The 14,107-nt window shown below is 39.7% G+C and overlaps 1 protein-coding gene across 2 annotated transcripts; it reads right to left on the bottom strand.

The window, feature by feature from the left end:
• Nucleotides 1–156: 156 nt before the first annotated feature.
• On the bottom strand, nt 157–6,397 carry prtfdc1b (phosphoribosyl transferase domain containing 1b). Of its 2 annotated transcripts, XR_009932454.1 has the most exons (10): nt 6,242–6,397; nt 5,801–5,907; nt 5,489–5,672; nt 5,299–5,364; nt 2,802–2,819; nt 1,711–1,793; nt 1,466–1,512; nt 1,263–1,339; nt 915–1,044; nt 158–619 (listed from the first exon to the last, which is right to left on the bottom strand). XR_009932454.1 is itself a non-coding variant. In XM_062481914.1 (9 exons), exons 1-9 carry the CDS (start codon nt 6,290–6,292, stop codon nt 997–999), a joined length of 681 nt encoding a protein of 226 aa, XP_062337898.1. In that variant the 5' UTR covers nt 6,293–6,397; the 3' UTR covers nt 157–996. The 2 variants fall into 2 exon arrangements, 1 of the variants encoding a protein (XP_062337898.1); XM_062481914.1 differs by having other exon boundaries at nt 157–1,044.
• Nucleotides 6,398–14,107: the final 7,710 nt, after the last annotated feature.

The raw sequence follows: 14,107 nt of genomic DNA, 5'->3' as shown, positions 1-14,107 counted from the left end.
TGGATTGACTCATCATTTGCAACTATTGTGCAAATACATCCAAGAGTGCAGAGAAACACATGATGTACAGCTGGTTTCAGTCTTGTGAGCTGCACCACAGCAACCAGTTAAGCAACCCATTTATACTAAAGTACTTTATTTTCTATTAAGGAGGAAAACATTAAGTGTAGACAATCAGAACTAATACGATTTTATTACATTACCGTTATTTATTTCAAACATACACCCAAAAATGATAGACATTAGTTTGTTTAGTGTACGTCTTTCAGGCACCAAAACATACACCGTAAATTGTAAGTGTTTTTCACACATATACTCTGACCTTAAACTTTAAATCTTTTTTCCTGTGGCCCTGATCCAAGTAGAACAGTAAAGATTACAGGAATACACATGGACAACAAAAATGGAAAGGTCTTTTTCAATCAGAACCTCCAAATACCACAACAGTGCAATCCCTTTCATCCAAAGCTGAATGTTTCTGTTTCACACAAAGCATGGAGTCAAACTCTGTAGTTGAAGCAAACACCCTTCACTCATTACTCTAATTAAGCCAATGTATGTCAATAAACCTTTTTCTCAATATATTTCAAGATGAAGAATATTGTCCCACATGGGTCTGCTGTCAGAATAAGAACACGGTTAGTTAAAAGATGCACAAGAAAATAAATAGAAGGCAATGAATGGAAAGGCAGTTTCAATGGTTATTTTCTACGCAATGTCAACATTTAGCAATTCTGAACAGGTAAGAATATGGAACAAACATTTCACAGTTCAAAAAACAAATCACTGCACTTGGTTTCTTACGTAATATATTTAATAGGGAGTGGATTCTGAGGAATGTCTCAATGAATGTAGTGAAGGAACAGGAGGTGGCTCTCCTTATTAATCAGTCTCCTAACATTTGTGTCACTGACCACTCATGGGAAGCCTGTCCAAGGTTTTTGTGGCACAACATTTCCTGTGCCTCATCAGTTTGCCTACACAGCAGCTCTCCTTTTAAACTTTGTACTTCAGTTTTCCCCTTTCACTCAGTACACAGATATGCTGTGGAGAAGAGAAAAAAAAGTAAAGAAAGTCAAACCGAATAGATTAAATGCAATATAAATGTTGCCAATTGTATTTTTCCCCTTCTGATTTGATGTCATAATAGTGCTCATTAGATCTATGATTTGAGACTGTCCCTCAACTGACTAACTAGAGAGGGCCAAGCGAAGAGCGCATTGTTAAAATAATAAAGAGGTTAGGGTTGGACAACAACTTACATTGAGGTCTCTGAAATACTCATTGTAGTCTAGGGCATAGCCAACTACAAAGCGACTGGGTATCTCAAAACCAACATCTGAGAAGGCAGACAACAGGAAAAGAGAGGAGAACCAATTACAATTTACATTGTGATAATGTGAAACTGAAGTTTACTATGCTCCATGAGCACAATCAACAATATAAAACAAAAACATATACACACAGTCAGGGACACATCCTGCTCCGTTTAGAACTCTCTTCACCAGCAGTCTGAAATTAATCAAAACACCATTTTAGATTACCCAATATCTCCCACCTGTAATACAGAAAAACCTGAGACCCAAATCTGAAACACAGGCCCTTCATTATCTGTCCCTGTCTAGACTGGAAATAGGAAATTGAGTGATTAAGAAAGGCAGGTCCCTTGGGCTCTGTGCAGCTCAATGTCCCAGGTATATACTCACTCACCCTGCTACTTTGATCATCTTAGGCCTGAAGGCCTCCACATGTTTAAGGAGAGTCTTCATTGTCTTCCCTGTGTCTACAATGGCCTGCAGTGGAAAAATAAAAGCAAATGTTTTTGAGATGTCTATCAACACTTAAATATTGACCAAGCAGTGAAGGATGCATGTTATAGAAGAGAGCAAGACAAGGATAAAGAGTTAGAGCAAGGGAGTAAGGACAAACGATAGATAAGCATTCTGTATTAACCACAACAAACACAAAAGGGGAACAAAGTGATACTGAAACCTATCTCACCGCAAACATATAGCCGTGTGGCTTTACAGCGATAGGGAGGAAGTGGTTGTGTTTCCAAGACCAGGGGGACATCACCACACTGGTGTCTTGTGTTGTCAATGCTTCTTTTTATGAGATCATCACAGGACTAATTATGTGTACCATGTTATTTTGGTGACACAGCAGCCATCATTGTTGTTTCAACATGTGTGACTGAAAGTCTCCACTTATCATTTTCTGCTCAAGCAAGCATAGAGCATTTCACAATACCAGAACTGCTATGCTATTCTGGTGAGTTGCATTTACTGTAACAAGTAAATGAACATTGTTGTCTGTTGGGCCATGTTTTGTGATGTGAGAACAAGAATATAGGAAGGAACTGAAACAAAAAAAAGTATTCAAGTTAATGTTGAGATGAGGTCTTGTTATGAATGACTGCACAGACAAAGTCCAATTTGGTTTTCATCTGAAGTCCCAAAAAATGAACCATTTACAGTATTTTTAAATTCATGTTTCTGTATAGAAAAATGATGCACCCTGTATATGATCTCTGAGATACATGGGCAACAAATTGTTGACAAGACAAGAGATGATTTAATCCGTTTTGATGACAGTACCTAAACAATTCTCATTATGGGCCCTCTGCTGAGAAATAAACTTTATTTTTTCCAATTTAAACATTAGGTCTGGTCTGACTCAATCAAGCAGAAAAAAGGCAAGTTCAATTATTGCTTTGACCTTCTTAAACATGATGTTCAGTAGTTGGCTAATACATCTGAAAGCAATGCAAAAATAAATAATTAATAAGAAGGTTGACTTACCTCCACTATCAAGACGTTCTTTTAGGAGCATGTTAGAATGAAAGAAGGAGAAAAGCAAACAGTCATGCATGGTTCAACAAAACACTCATGCATAACAACTTATCTGGAATCCACCAAATGCATTACCAAGACTACATTCGTAAAGCAACTCGGTTGAGATTTATCTGCAAAGTGTTTATCCGAAAGACACCAATCACCACATGAAACCAATGACACACACAAAATGCCATGCGACTTGTGGCATTTGAAAACTGGTATTTTCAATATTGGTAATGATGATAGAAGACAGAAGAGTCTCAATATTCACAAGCAACATTCCTGGTGTTGCAACAAAAGTCAATCAGAAGACTGTTGGGCTTTACCCCCATGTAGGGACAGACAGCCATCAGTAAATGACATTAAACTCTATAGAAATATCTTAATACCTATTTGTGCCAAGTAGAACTATTATCCAGTACTGCAGGGAGAAAGCAGGATTCACAGTGATTCTTTATCACCAACAGCCACTGGCATAAACAAATATTGTCTATATTTTTCTTCTAATAAATGGGAAAAACTATTGTGTACCCATAGTGAATTATACCTTGGTTGAATGGAAGTGGAAGATATTTTTGTTCTGGGAAAATATTCTGCGTGCGGACAAAGCTCTGTCACATGTCTTTGTCTGGATTACATCTCAGCAGGGCTGTTAGAGAAACCATAGACCTATTATTAAGTAGACCAAGCATTAAAGCTGTTCAAAGATGGCTCCCGTTTCCCATTTCTACGGAAAGTGTTCAGTGGCGCATTGAAGCTTGAAAAACCGAGATACAGTCCACACCATGTTGAACTTACTATATGTCCGGTCTTGCGCAGAAGAATGGCTCGTCATGCTCCGGGCTTCATAATAGGTCTATGCCGTCTTTGACATAAAAAATTATAATTTTAAAAAATTGGGGTGCTAGTTTTCCCATTTCGGATGGGTTTCAAACTCAGCAAAAACTCGACTGAAAATGCTAGTATTTTGAGCCAGGTTTGAGAAAAAAAATGTTTTTTTTTTCAAAAAATGTTTTGAGGAAGATGGTTTTGACTTAAGTTAATAAAATAAAATCACCGGAACAAGCCAGGTGCCAAAATGGAAATGCAATACCATCAAGATCCATTGGTGCCTTCGCTTCAAGTTGAAGAGCGAGGGGTGGGGTCTTAAGAGGAACCTTTGAGTTCAGATGAAAAAAGAGAGCTGGCAGATTAAGGGGAAGGGTGCCCTCTTGTGGTCATTTAACTTCATTGATAAATCCCACCCCAAGTCTGCCTGTCAAACTACTGAAAATCGAAATCGCAATAATTCTCTATCTCCTAAATGAAGCCTTTGGAGGTCATTTACAATATATATCCATATGTTTGGAAACCAACGAGACCTTGTCTACAACAGGATCTTCTCTACACCTGATCTTACAGTCACCTCCCTAAATGTGTCAGACCACTTTGTTTCATTCTCTCTCCCCCTCCCTCAATGACTCCAAGGATATCCCACTACTACCTACAGGCATAACTTGTGCACGCTCTCCCACTCTTCCTTTACCTCCTCTATTCTCCTGCAAAGAGAATTCTTCTTCTTCTCTGTATCCAACAAACACACAAAAAGGGAACAGGCAATCTCCCCTCAAACTTCAAGATGGCTCATGTCACCCACCTGCTAATATAAATAAAGCAAAACATTCTGGATCATTGCTATTCTCAATCAAACTCCCTTCTTAACCGGGAAGAACTGTGGACCCTAACAAATCTCTATTCAAAGCCGGACACTCGTCGGAGATGGCTCTCCTGGCAGTGATGGAGGCTCTCAACCACTACAGCATCGAACCTTTTCTCCAACCAGACTCTCCTAGATCTGTCTGTAGCCTTAGACACTGTCAATCTCCAGCTTCTTAACTCCACGGTGGATGAAATGTAATGCTGGAACTGCTGGTTCCAGCATTACCGATGTTTGTCATCCCACCACTTGACTGAAACTGAATCCCAACAAGATGGAGCTATTCTCTGCCAGATCCTCCCCGGTACAAAAGCTCTCCATCACCATCGATGCCACCATGGTGACAGATTTCTGCTCTGCGAGAAACTAAACAATCATCCTTGCTGAAAATCTGAATATCAAGAATGCAACAGACTTCTCCACCCAGCTGTTAGTCCAGGCCACAGTACTCTCTCATCTAGACTATTGTAACCAACTTGTCGCAGGGCTACCTGCGTACACCCTCTGCAGATCATCTAGAATGCAGCCACCCGCCTAATTGCCCCATTTACTCACATACCAGGTTGCTCCACAACCTGCCTGTCACTGCGATCTGGCACAAAACTCTGACCCTTGAAGAAGCTCTTGTTTTACCCTACTTCACCCTTAACTATGTTGCAGCCCCTCAGACCTCCAGGACATCATTCAGCCAATAGCTTCAAACACAGCTTAACACTGGTTCAAGTAAGAAAGAAAGAACTTTCGACCAGTAGTGTATTTATTCACCTTTCCACTGAGGAAGGTCAGGTCTTCCACCCCCACGATGTGGAGATCCTCTGTTGACTGGTCATTCTAGAAAATAAATATATATCATATATATATTTTCTACAGCTAGGACAGATTATCTTATATGCAGTTGGCTATTGTTATCAAGCAGGCAGGAATCAAGGAAGGAGTACACTGCTTGGACCCGCACCATATAGCTCTTGAGGCGGATGAAGTTGACCCTCATGGGGAGGGTGTGGTCAGAGTTGCGGCTCAAGGCTTTGATCTTCTCTACCAAATCAGCACAGAATTGGTAGCCTCCCTTCAGCACACATAACACCACAATAGCATGATCCCCCAGGTCCTCCATTATGTTCCTGGCAAGGCGCTCTGTCCTACATGGTACATCAAACAGGGTGTGAAGGTCCATTAACTCACTTAGTTACAGGATGAGGGAAAACTATCACGTGTGTAGAATAATTTAACAACTTGATGAGACAGTGGATGGATGTACTTCAGTTACCTGTCCATAATCACACCATGTGGAATGTAGACACATTCCAAATCCATAGAATAGTGCTCAGGATAACTGAACAAATCTAAATTGTATCCTGGCCAGTCATCCTTGATCTAGGAGTAAAAGCAATTACATGATATTTGCTAGCCTACAATGTACAATTTATTTGATTTTAACAATCTACAATGTTACCATAATGTCAGGTAACTTTGTCAAAGTGATTTAATATTGTTTATATTGTATGCATGTCATTATTACGAAAGTTACTTGAATCACAATCGTCGACAAAATGACCAAATGAGTTACACATCCTTTGCTGGGACAAGTTCACCACCCAACCAGAAACTTTGAGGCTTAAGTAGACTTGCATCCATCCGTTGCCGATGTTTGCATTTGTGATTCAAGAACTCGTACATTTATTTTTATCCAGTTGTATGTTATATTTACCACAACTCCGCTGTCTCTTCCTCCAGATAGGGCCACTAAGTTATCTGCCATGTTGTTTTCAAACGAGGACAATACTCCTCTTTATAGACCGCGAAGTCGTGTTCAGAGAAAAGTGGCAGAGATCGTGGGGAATACGAGGGAGGAGGGGCATCCAACTGAGAGAATGCCTGAAGGAAAATTGATGAGCATTGCCATCTTGTGGTCAACTTTGATTAGCTATCTATGAGAAACAATCATTTTCACTGCACTATTTTGAATATGTATGTGTTGATGATAAAAGGGGCCTGGTAGCGAGGTGCCTGAGAACACACGCCGATGTTGTGCCTGTTTTCTTTAGACAAATAATTAGCCTACATTTTGCTGAGAGATTAAAGGGCTAGACAACAACTAGGTGCGTTCGACATGGACTGACTTCATGCAGCGCTGCAGGCGGCTGCAGGCGGCTGACTTGAAACAGTGAATTCTGGTTAGACTTTTTGTCCGACTTGAGACCATAGAGTTAATATTATTTATTTTATTTTTTATTGCAAAAATAGAACAACACACAAAAACTCTCGCAGGGGAAAGAGAATATACATACAATACAAATGTTTTCAAAGTGCAAGAAAGAACTACCTAAGCAGTAAAACAAACAAAAACAAATCAAAAGGGGAATTACCTGAAATACACAAGGCAAAAAGGCTATGGAAAATAAAATTAACATTTAGGAGCGGCACACAAGGGGAAGTGAATCAAAACAGTAGTTTCTGAGATATGTCACTGCACATTTTTCTTGCAATTACACTAGATCTGATCTTTTTCAGTGATGAGAAAAACTATTTAAAATCATTCATAAACCAGACAAAGGAAGGCTTAGAACTTCTCCACTTACTGCAATGAATATGATATTTACCCATAAGAATAATCATATTGACCAAATCTAATACAGATGAATCTACATCATCCATATAAAATAGGATGTGTGGCAAGGTGAGAACAGGGACACCAACTATTTTAAGTGACAGCCAATCATGTATCTCAGACCAGAAGACGTTGGACACGGGGCAAAAAAAGAACATGTGCTCCAGAGTCTCATCAGCCACCTTACAAAAAACACAAGGGTCTACATCAAATCTGAATCTGTGTCTAAGAAAGTCAGCGACCGGATATATTTTATAAATTATCTTAAGGTGAGTCTCTTTGACTTTCGGGGAAATGGGCCATTTAATGAATTTTAAATGTGATTTTTCTATGGGCAATGCACCCGTATTCGGAACCTGTACACACAATCCTCTTCTATAATCAAAAAATAATTTAGATTTGAAAGCATCATTGATATATTTGTTATTACATTTACTGTCAAATAAAATACAATCATTTATAACTAAATTCGGTAAAGTTGGTATGGGTCTTGTTCTTGCATAAAACATTGTGCCTCGAACTAGCTGTAATAATGGTACAGGTATTGCGTTACAAATCTTGATAAATTCTCTAGAAGTACAATTTAAATTATATTTATCTAAGAAGGTCTTATACTCCAAAAATGTACCATTATCATCTATAATATCGTTTACAAACACAATGCCCTTTTCATACCAATCAAATTTAAATAACGATTTCCTGTTGATCACAATGACCCTATTGTTCCATAAGGTGGATCCACGTGGAGAAAGGTTATGGGTGAATATCAGTTTCCAATACTGTAGAATTTGTTTGTGGAAGTTTGATAACTTAATAGGAATTCTGGTCAACTCAAAATCACACTGTAGAAAAAATTCAAGCCCTCCTACTTTTTAAAATATATTTCTAGGTATGTGAAACCACATAGAATCTGGTTGTGAAAGATACGTTTTCAACCAATTAATTTTAAAGGTCCCAAACATTGATTCGAAATCCAAAGCTTTGATACCACCCATATCATACTCCTTAACAAGCTGTGATTTCTTAACATAATGAGTTTTATTTATCCACAAAAATTGGAAAATGACTGAGTTGGCTTTCTTATCATTACCAGGAGACACATACAAGGAGTGACTTGGATAAATTACTTTGGAAATACCTTCTGCTTTAGATAAAGTAACTCTACCAAGGATGGTGAGGTCTCTGGTAATTTTTATGAAAAGTGCTCAGTGGCGCAGTGAGGCAAGCGAGAGCACGAAACTGGACCGCGCCATCTTTCCACTTCCGACTCTTCCGGTCTAGCTTTAAACAGTGGCTCTTTTTTTCCCTAGCTCCGAGACCTCGTGCACGCTTGCAACTAGCTGTACACGTCAGACTTTGCGACAACCAGTCGCGAGCATAGATTTATATGGTTGCGAGCGTGTGAGCTAAGGCATTTCAGTGGCAGAATGGGGTACAAGTCCGATAAGAATCAGAGACATGATGCAAACTTTACGGAAATGTATGCTGTCACTGTATAGTATTCCTTTCACTTGGTTTTTAGAAATAAGCTATAGGGCCAAATAGGCTATAGGGTTATTCTAGATGGAACTCATCACATATGTTGCTTTTTTTCTTTGTGATATGAATATGATTTCCAACGCATTGTATCGGATTAAATAAACTAGGGCCGGAGTGGGGACACTTTTCATCCCGGGAGTTTCAGGCCCAAGACCGGCACTTTTTTGTATACCAAACAGTGCCGGATGCAGCCTGCTTTGACTGGGGGTGCAGTGAACATTTCTGGGGGGTATGATTACAGAAAGGGATCGTATTATTTTTTATATTGATACCATTTTTGAGACTGCTTAACGATCCGAGTGTTAATCAAGCACGGAGCCAGACGTTGTAAACATTAGGAGCTTTGCCCCAACCTAGGGCGCATGGGTTTGATGTGATGCAAAATAAGGGACTTCTACAGTTAATGAGAGCACGCACAGCGCTCGAGCGAAATTTTTTTGTCATTATTTGACCGCAAAATAGTTTTTTGAGCTTTATGTAAAATAAACAGACGTTTTTCAATTGGTAAAACCTTGTCTAGAAATGCAATCACTCGGGCCCTGCTCCCATCCATCCTCCCTGACGCGTATCGTTACTGTAGGGCCGCCCGTCCTAGCTATCGGTAGCCGATCTGGGAAAACTTTTTGGAAAAGACTGGCTATGGACCCAACCAACTCTATTTGGGAGGGGAGAACTCCCTCACATGGTACAACCCATCCTGAGGCTGAGGTGTCAGAATGCGGAACGTGTGTAGCCTACTTTAAGAGAAGATAGACTAACGTGACAAATGTCAACAACAACAAAATCCTCGACCTGCCCAAAAGTGAAGCGGCCCACCGGGAACTCTCCCGATTCTCCCGATTACCCACCCCGGCCCTGTGTTAACATGAACACTTAGCTCCGTCGTTGTTCTCGCCAGGCAAAGAAAGCTTAATAGTTAGTTTTGTAACAGAAATCTTCCATAATGCAGACTTACCATAGCTTACTGTCAACTTTAGATTCAAACGAAATGCCACGAAATTCACTGCCTTCAATTTAACATCATTGTAGAAATGTGGCCTGTGTTTTATATGTTCAACCTACAAAACCAAACGCCTATTAATGGATATTACGTGATCTAACAAGACTTGGTAATAATGTAATAAATTGAGAAGTGTGTCTAAAATATAGTATACTTTATTGAACATGTGCCTTTGAAAGGGGCATATTAACAGAACTATATACAAGACGTTTCCATCAGATATAAGTGGGGGTGAAACATAGTCACTGAGGATCTTCATTGTCCCACAAAAGCAGTCTGGCTTGATGACACGACCAAAAAAGAATAATGAGTGTGTTTAACAAAAGCTTCTGAAGGCAAGACTAATATTATTTAAATATATATCATTTCCTATTGTGGTTATCAGTTAAAGTATTAATCTTCGTCTTTGCTCCAGATAGACATGTCAACAATCTATGCTCACGCTTAACATAATATAATATTTGCCATCATGTCATGAACGTTTTTACGAAAAATCTAATCTGTTTTAAAATAATGGGAATAAACTATATTAACAACATTTCATGTATATGTGACAACCATTTGCTAAACTTGCTACAACAGGGCAGGCAACTCAAGCCATTTCTTTCAGCTCCAGGTAAATCGGCTATCGGCCAATGTGAACTTTTGTGCTCGTGCCCTGTTAGTATCCGCAAGCACATTTGCAGGCAACTTTTATTGACGTAAGCAAATACATGGGGTGCTAGTTTACCCATTTCGGATTGGTTTCAAATTTAGCAAAAATCATGAAAAATTATTGTATGAAAAAGCTAGTAGTATGAGCCAGGTTCGAGAATCGAACAAAAATTATTGGGGGAGATAGTTTTGTAGAATAAAAACGACCGGAAGAGCCGGAAGTCTAAAAGGAAATGCAATACCACCTACATCCACCGGGGCCGGTGCTTCAAGCCGAGGGGTGGGGGCTTGCTTGAGACGGCGCCAAGGCTAGGTCACTGTGACGTAGCCATCAAAGTACCGTGAGATCGATTCGAGAACTGCCGGCTGTGTAGCCGAGCGCATTTTCTCAAGAGCAGCTGCAAGGGTTCTAATGACGACACAGCTATTTCATGATTGGCCAGACTCACACACAACAACTTTGACGCGTGTTTTGTAATTGTTCTGACACCTTCAGTTTCGCCAACGCTCAAATCCGGACCAAACTGTTTAATTGAATTAAAAATGTGTTAACTAACGGAAAGACTAAGTTTAATTATAAATAAAGTAAAGTAAGCAAACAGCGCTTGATAGGCCATGACTGACGTCAACGCAGCAAACCACGAGAAGCTGGAATGTCCGACTTCACAGAGCCGTTTTCAACTGCTCGTTTCATGCAGCCGCAGTCCATGTCGAACGCACCTAATGTTGTAATGAATCACCAATTTACAACCCGGAAATGAATGACACAATAGGTGCGTTAGCCTCGGCGCCGTCTCAAGTCAAACAAGTCAAAAAGTCTAACCAGAATTCACTGTTTCAAGTCAGCCTCCTGCAGCCAGCTGCAGCGCTGCATGAAGTCAGTTCATGTCGAACGCACCTATTCAGAAGGCAAGTCATCTTCTGACATTAGGTGTGTTCGACTTCATGCAGCGCCAGCGGCGCCGACAGCAGGCTGCAACCGGCTGCCTTGAATCTGAGAATGCCATTGGCTGCTTCAAGTCAGCCGGGCTGCAGGCGGCTGCAGACGAGGCCGGCGCTGCATGAAGTCGAATGCACCTACTATGTGCGTTAAACCACAACTAGGGTGACCAGAAGCATGACCCAGAAAAGGAGGACACTTGGGATTTTCTGTTGTCTTTGGTGACACAAGTTTAGTCAAAAGATAAATAAGACAGTACTGTAGGTTGGGGAAGATCTCGTATATGGAAGCAAATCGTTACCAAAATTCAAATGCAAATGCATTTCCAGAAATGCATTTGCATTTTAAGAATGTGGCTGCATTATTTGACTCATAAATGAAATTAGTAATCAATCATCCTATTTGCATTTTAATTTTCTTCTTCAAGAGTGCTCAATCTTTCACTTAATTAAAATGAAAAAGAAATAGACATTTGAGATTTAATTTTCAAAACATTCCCCAGCAAATAGACACCAAAATTCAATTTGAAATGTAAAAATTGAAAATTTCCAGAAATGCATTTTCATTTTAAGAACGTGGCTGCAAAATCGTGACCACAATTCAAATTCAAATGCATTTCCAGAAATGCATTTTCATTTTAAGAACGTGGCTGCAAAATAGTGACCACAATTCAAATTCAAATGCATTTCCAGAAATGCATTTTCATTTTAAGAACGTGGCTGCAAAATCGTGACCACAATTCAAATTAAAATGCATTTTCAGAAATGCAAAATGAACGAAAAAGCATTCTGAGCGGCGCAGCAGAGTGACGTCAGTAGCCGCTCTTCTTCAGCTCCCTGCTGACCGAGCTACCCATCTTGTTCGGTAGGGTGCGGTGTGCACATCTGCATTGCATTACATTGCAAATGTGCCGGGAAATTGATTGAATTGCCGGGTCTTTAGAGCAGCGTTCCCCAACCGGTGCCCACCGGTCCGCGGACCGGTACCGGTCCGTGGGTCATTTCGTACCGGGCCGCACAAAAAATAATTAATAACATTATTTCCTTTTAATTGATTATCAGAGTCTGAAAGACGTTTTATTCTGAAAAATTACCTGATTCTCTCCTTCTCCGCGGGCCTTTTCCCCTGAGCAAAAAAGCTCAAAAAGCTGAAAATGAAAATGCATTTCTGGAAATGCATTTTAATTTGAATTGTGGTCACGATTTTGCAGCCACGTACTTAAAATGAAAATGCATTTCTGGAAATGCATTTTAATTTTCAAATTTTACATTTCAAATTGAATTTTGGTATCTATTTGCTGGGGCATGTTTTGAGAATTAAATCTCAAATGTCTATTTCTTTTTCATTTTAATTAAGTGAAAGATTGAGCACTCTTGAAGAAGAAAATTAAAATGCAAATAGGATGAATGATTACTAATTTCATTTATGAGTCAAATAATGCAGCCACATTCTTAAAATGCAAATGCATTTCTGGAAATGCATTTGAATTTTGGTAACGATTTGCTTCCATAAAAACCTACTTCAAAAGTCTATGTTTATAATCAGTATTAGCCGCATCAACCAGACTAGATCAAAGTTTTCACCGCCGTAGCGTGATAGATACGTTTCAAGGAGAACAAGTAACTTCAAATGCACAATAATAGTTTATTATCTAAATAGTAAGATAATCAATACAATGATAATGAAATATCATCAAATACAAAACAGACCTTCAGAGCAATGGTTAACAAAGGTATTCACAACGAAGACTAGGCGCACGCACCGGAGCTTGTATCGTAAACAGAACTCAAAGTTAGTGGTAAAAACGTCTTCCTATATACACCCAAACCTGACTAAAATGGGGACACCGGTCATATGACTGAAAAGTTGTCTAACGCATACACATTCAAATTGGATCATTAATCAAGGCTGCAGTAGACCAAGTGGTGCCCTTGCAAGACAAGGGAATATGTTAAACACATGTTGGTCTGCTGCAAGCACAAACTCTGTAAACCTTGTAAATGTACATGTTACAGCAATACAATTATTTCTAGAATGTAATACATAAAATAAGAAACAAAATAATATCAAACATGACATTAAAAGCTGTTTAGAACTATATTTAGAAGAACACAACTTTTAATGATAATTTCAGAGTCTTCCTCGGTCCACCTTCCTCTTCAACTGTTGAGACCACCTTTCCAGAGGTGTCATTAAGGTGTGATTGTCATTTTAGCATTCATGCAAATCAACGACTGTCCCAGACGAGTGTCTGGGTGACCAGTGACAAAGGGGCTGCCAAAACAGCCCTACAGTACCATTCCCCAAACTATTTCAATTGTAATAGAAATTTAAATATATCATTTGGTCAGCTCAGCAGCGGTTGTTTTATCATCCGCTGTTGTTGTGTGTTGTGTTCGGCGCAAAAAATGATGCTGTTCTATGCCCCCTAGTGCTTCCTGTGAAATTGTCCCGGAAAAAGACTTGTACATTTCATTTGTACAGAGTCTGGGCTCGCTCCATTGACAAGTGTTAACTTCCTTGAAGGCGGGTACTCTGTTGAAGTTTAAATTTGATCTGACCAGAGCCACTTTGGATCTGCCATAACCAATCGCTGGCGTTCGCCTTAGCCAACTCCTTCACGACTAACGGAGCTAGCTAGAAAATCAAACGAACCCCGTGGGGATCAAAGATTGTTCTTGCTCCGGCTTTAACTTCTGGATATTCGGCAGCGTTGCCACAACAGACCAAATGGCTTCGCTCGCATCATTCTCCGCCGCCATTACGGAACTACAACACAAACTAGCGCACAACATCAACGTCATCATTCTCAGCCACTCCCTCTGTTCGCTGA

The sequence above is a fragment of the Osmerus eperlanus genome, chromosome 16, assembly GCF_963692335.1.
Source record: "Osmerus eperlanus chromosome 16, fOsmEpe2.1, whole genome shotgun sequence".
Taxonomy (NCBI): domain Eukaryota; kingdom Metazoa; phylum Chordata; class Actinopteri; order Osmeriformes; family Osmeridae; genus Osmerus; species Osmerus eperlanus.
This window is presented reverse-complemented; position numbering and strand designations above follow the sequence as displayed.

Excerpts from the sequence above, each read along its gene's own strand:
- prtfdc1b (XM_062481914.1), bottom strand. The coding sequence starts at position 6,292 with ATGGCAGATAACTTAGTGGCCCTATCTGGAGGAAGAGACAGCGGAGTT. Across the intron at positions 5,673-5,800 it reads CATGGTGTGATTATGGACAG|GACAGAGCGCCTTGCCAGGA; the intron begins GTAACTGAAGTA and ends TGTACCATGTAG. Across the intron at positions 1,340-1,465 it reads AGCAGGATGTGTCCCTGACT|ATGTTGGTTTTGAGATACCC; the intron begins GTGTGTATATGT and ends CTGCCTTCTCAG.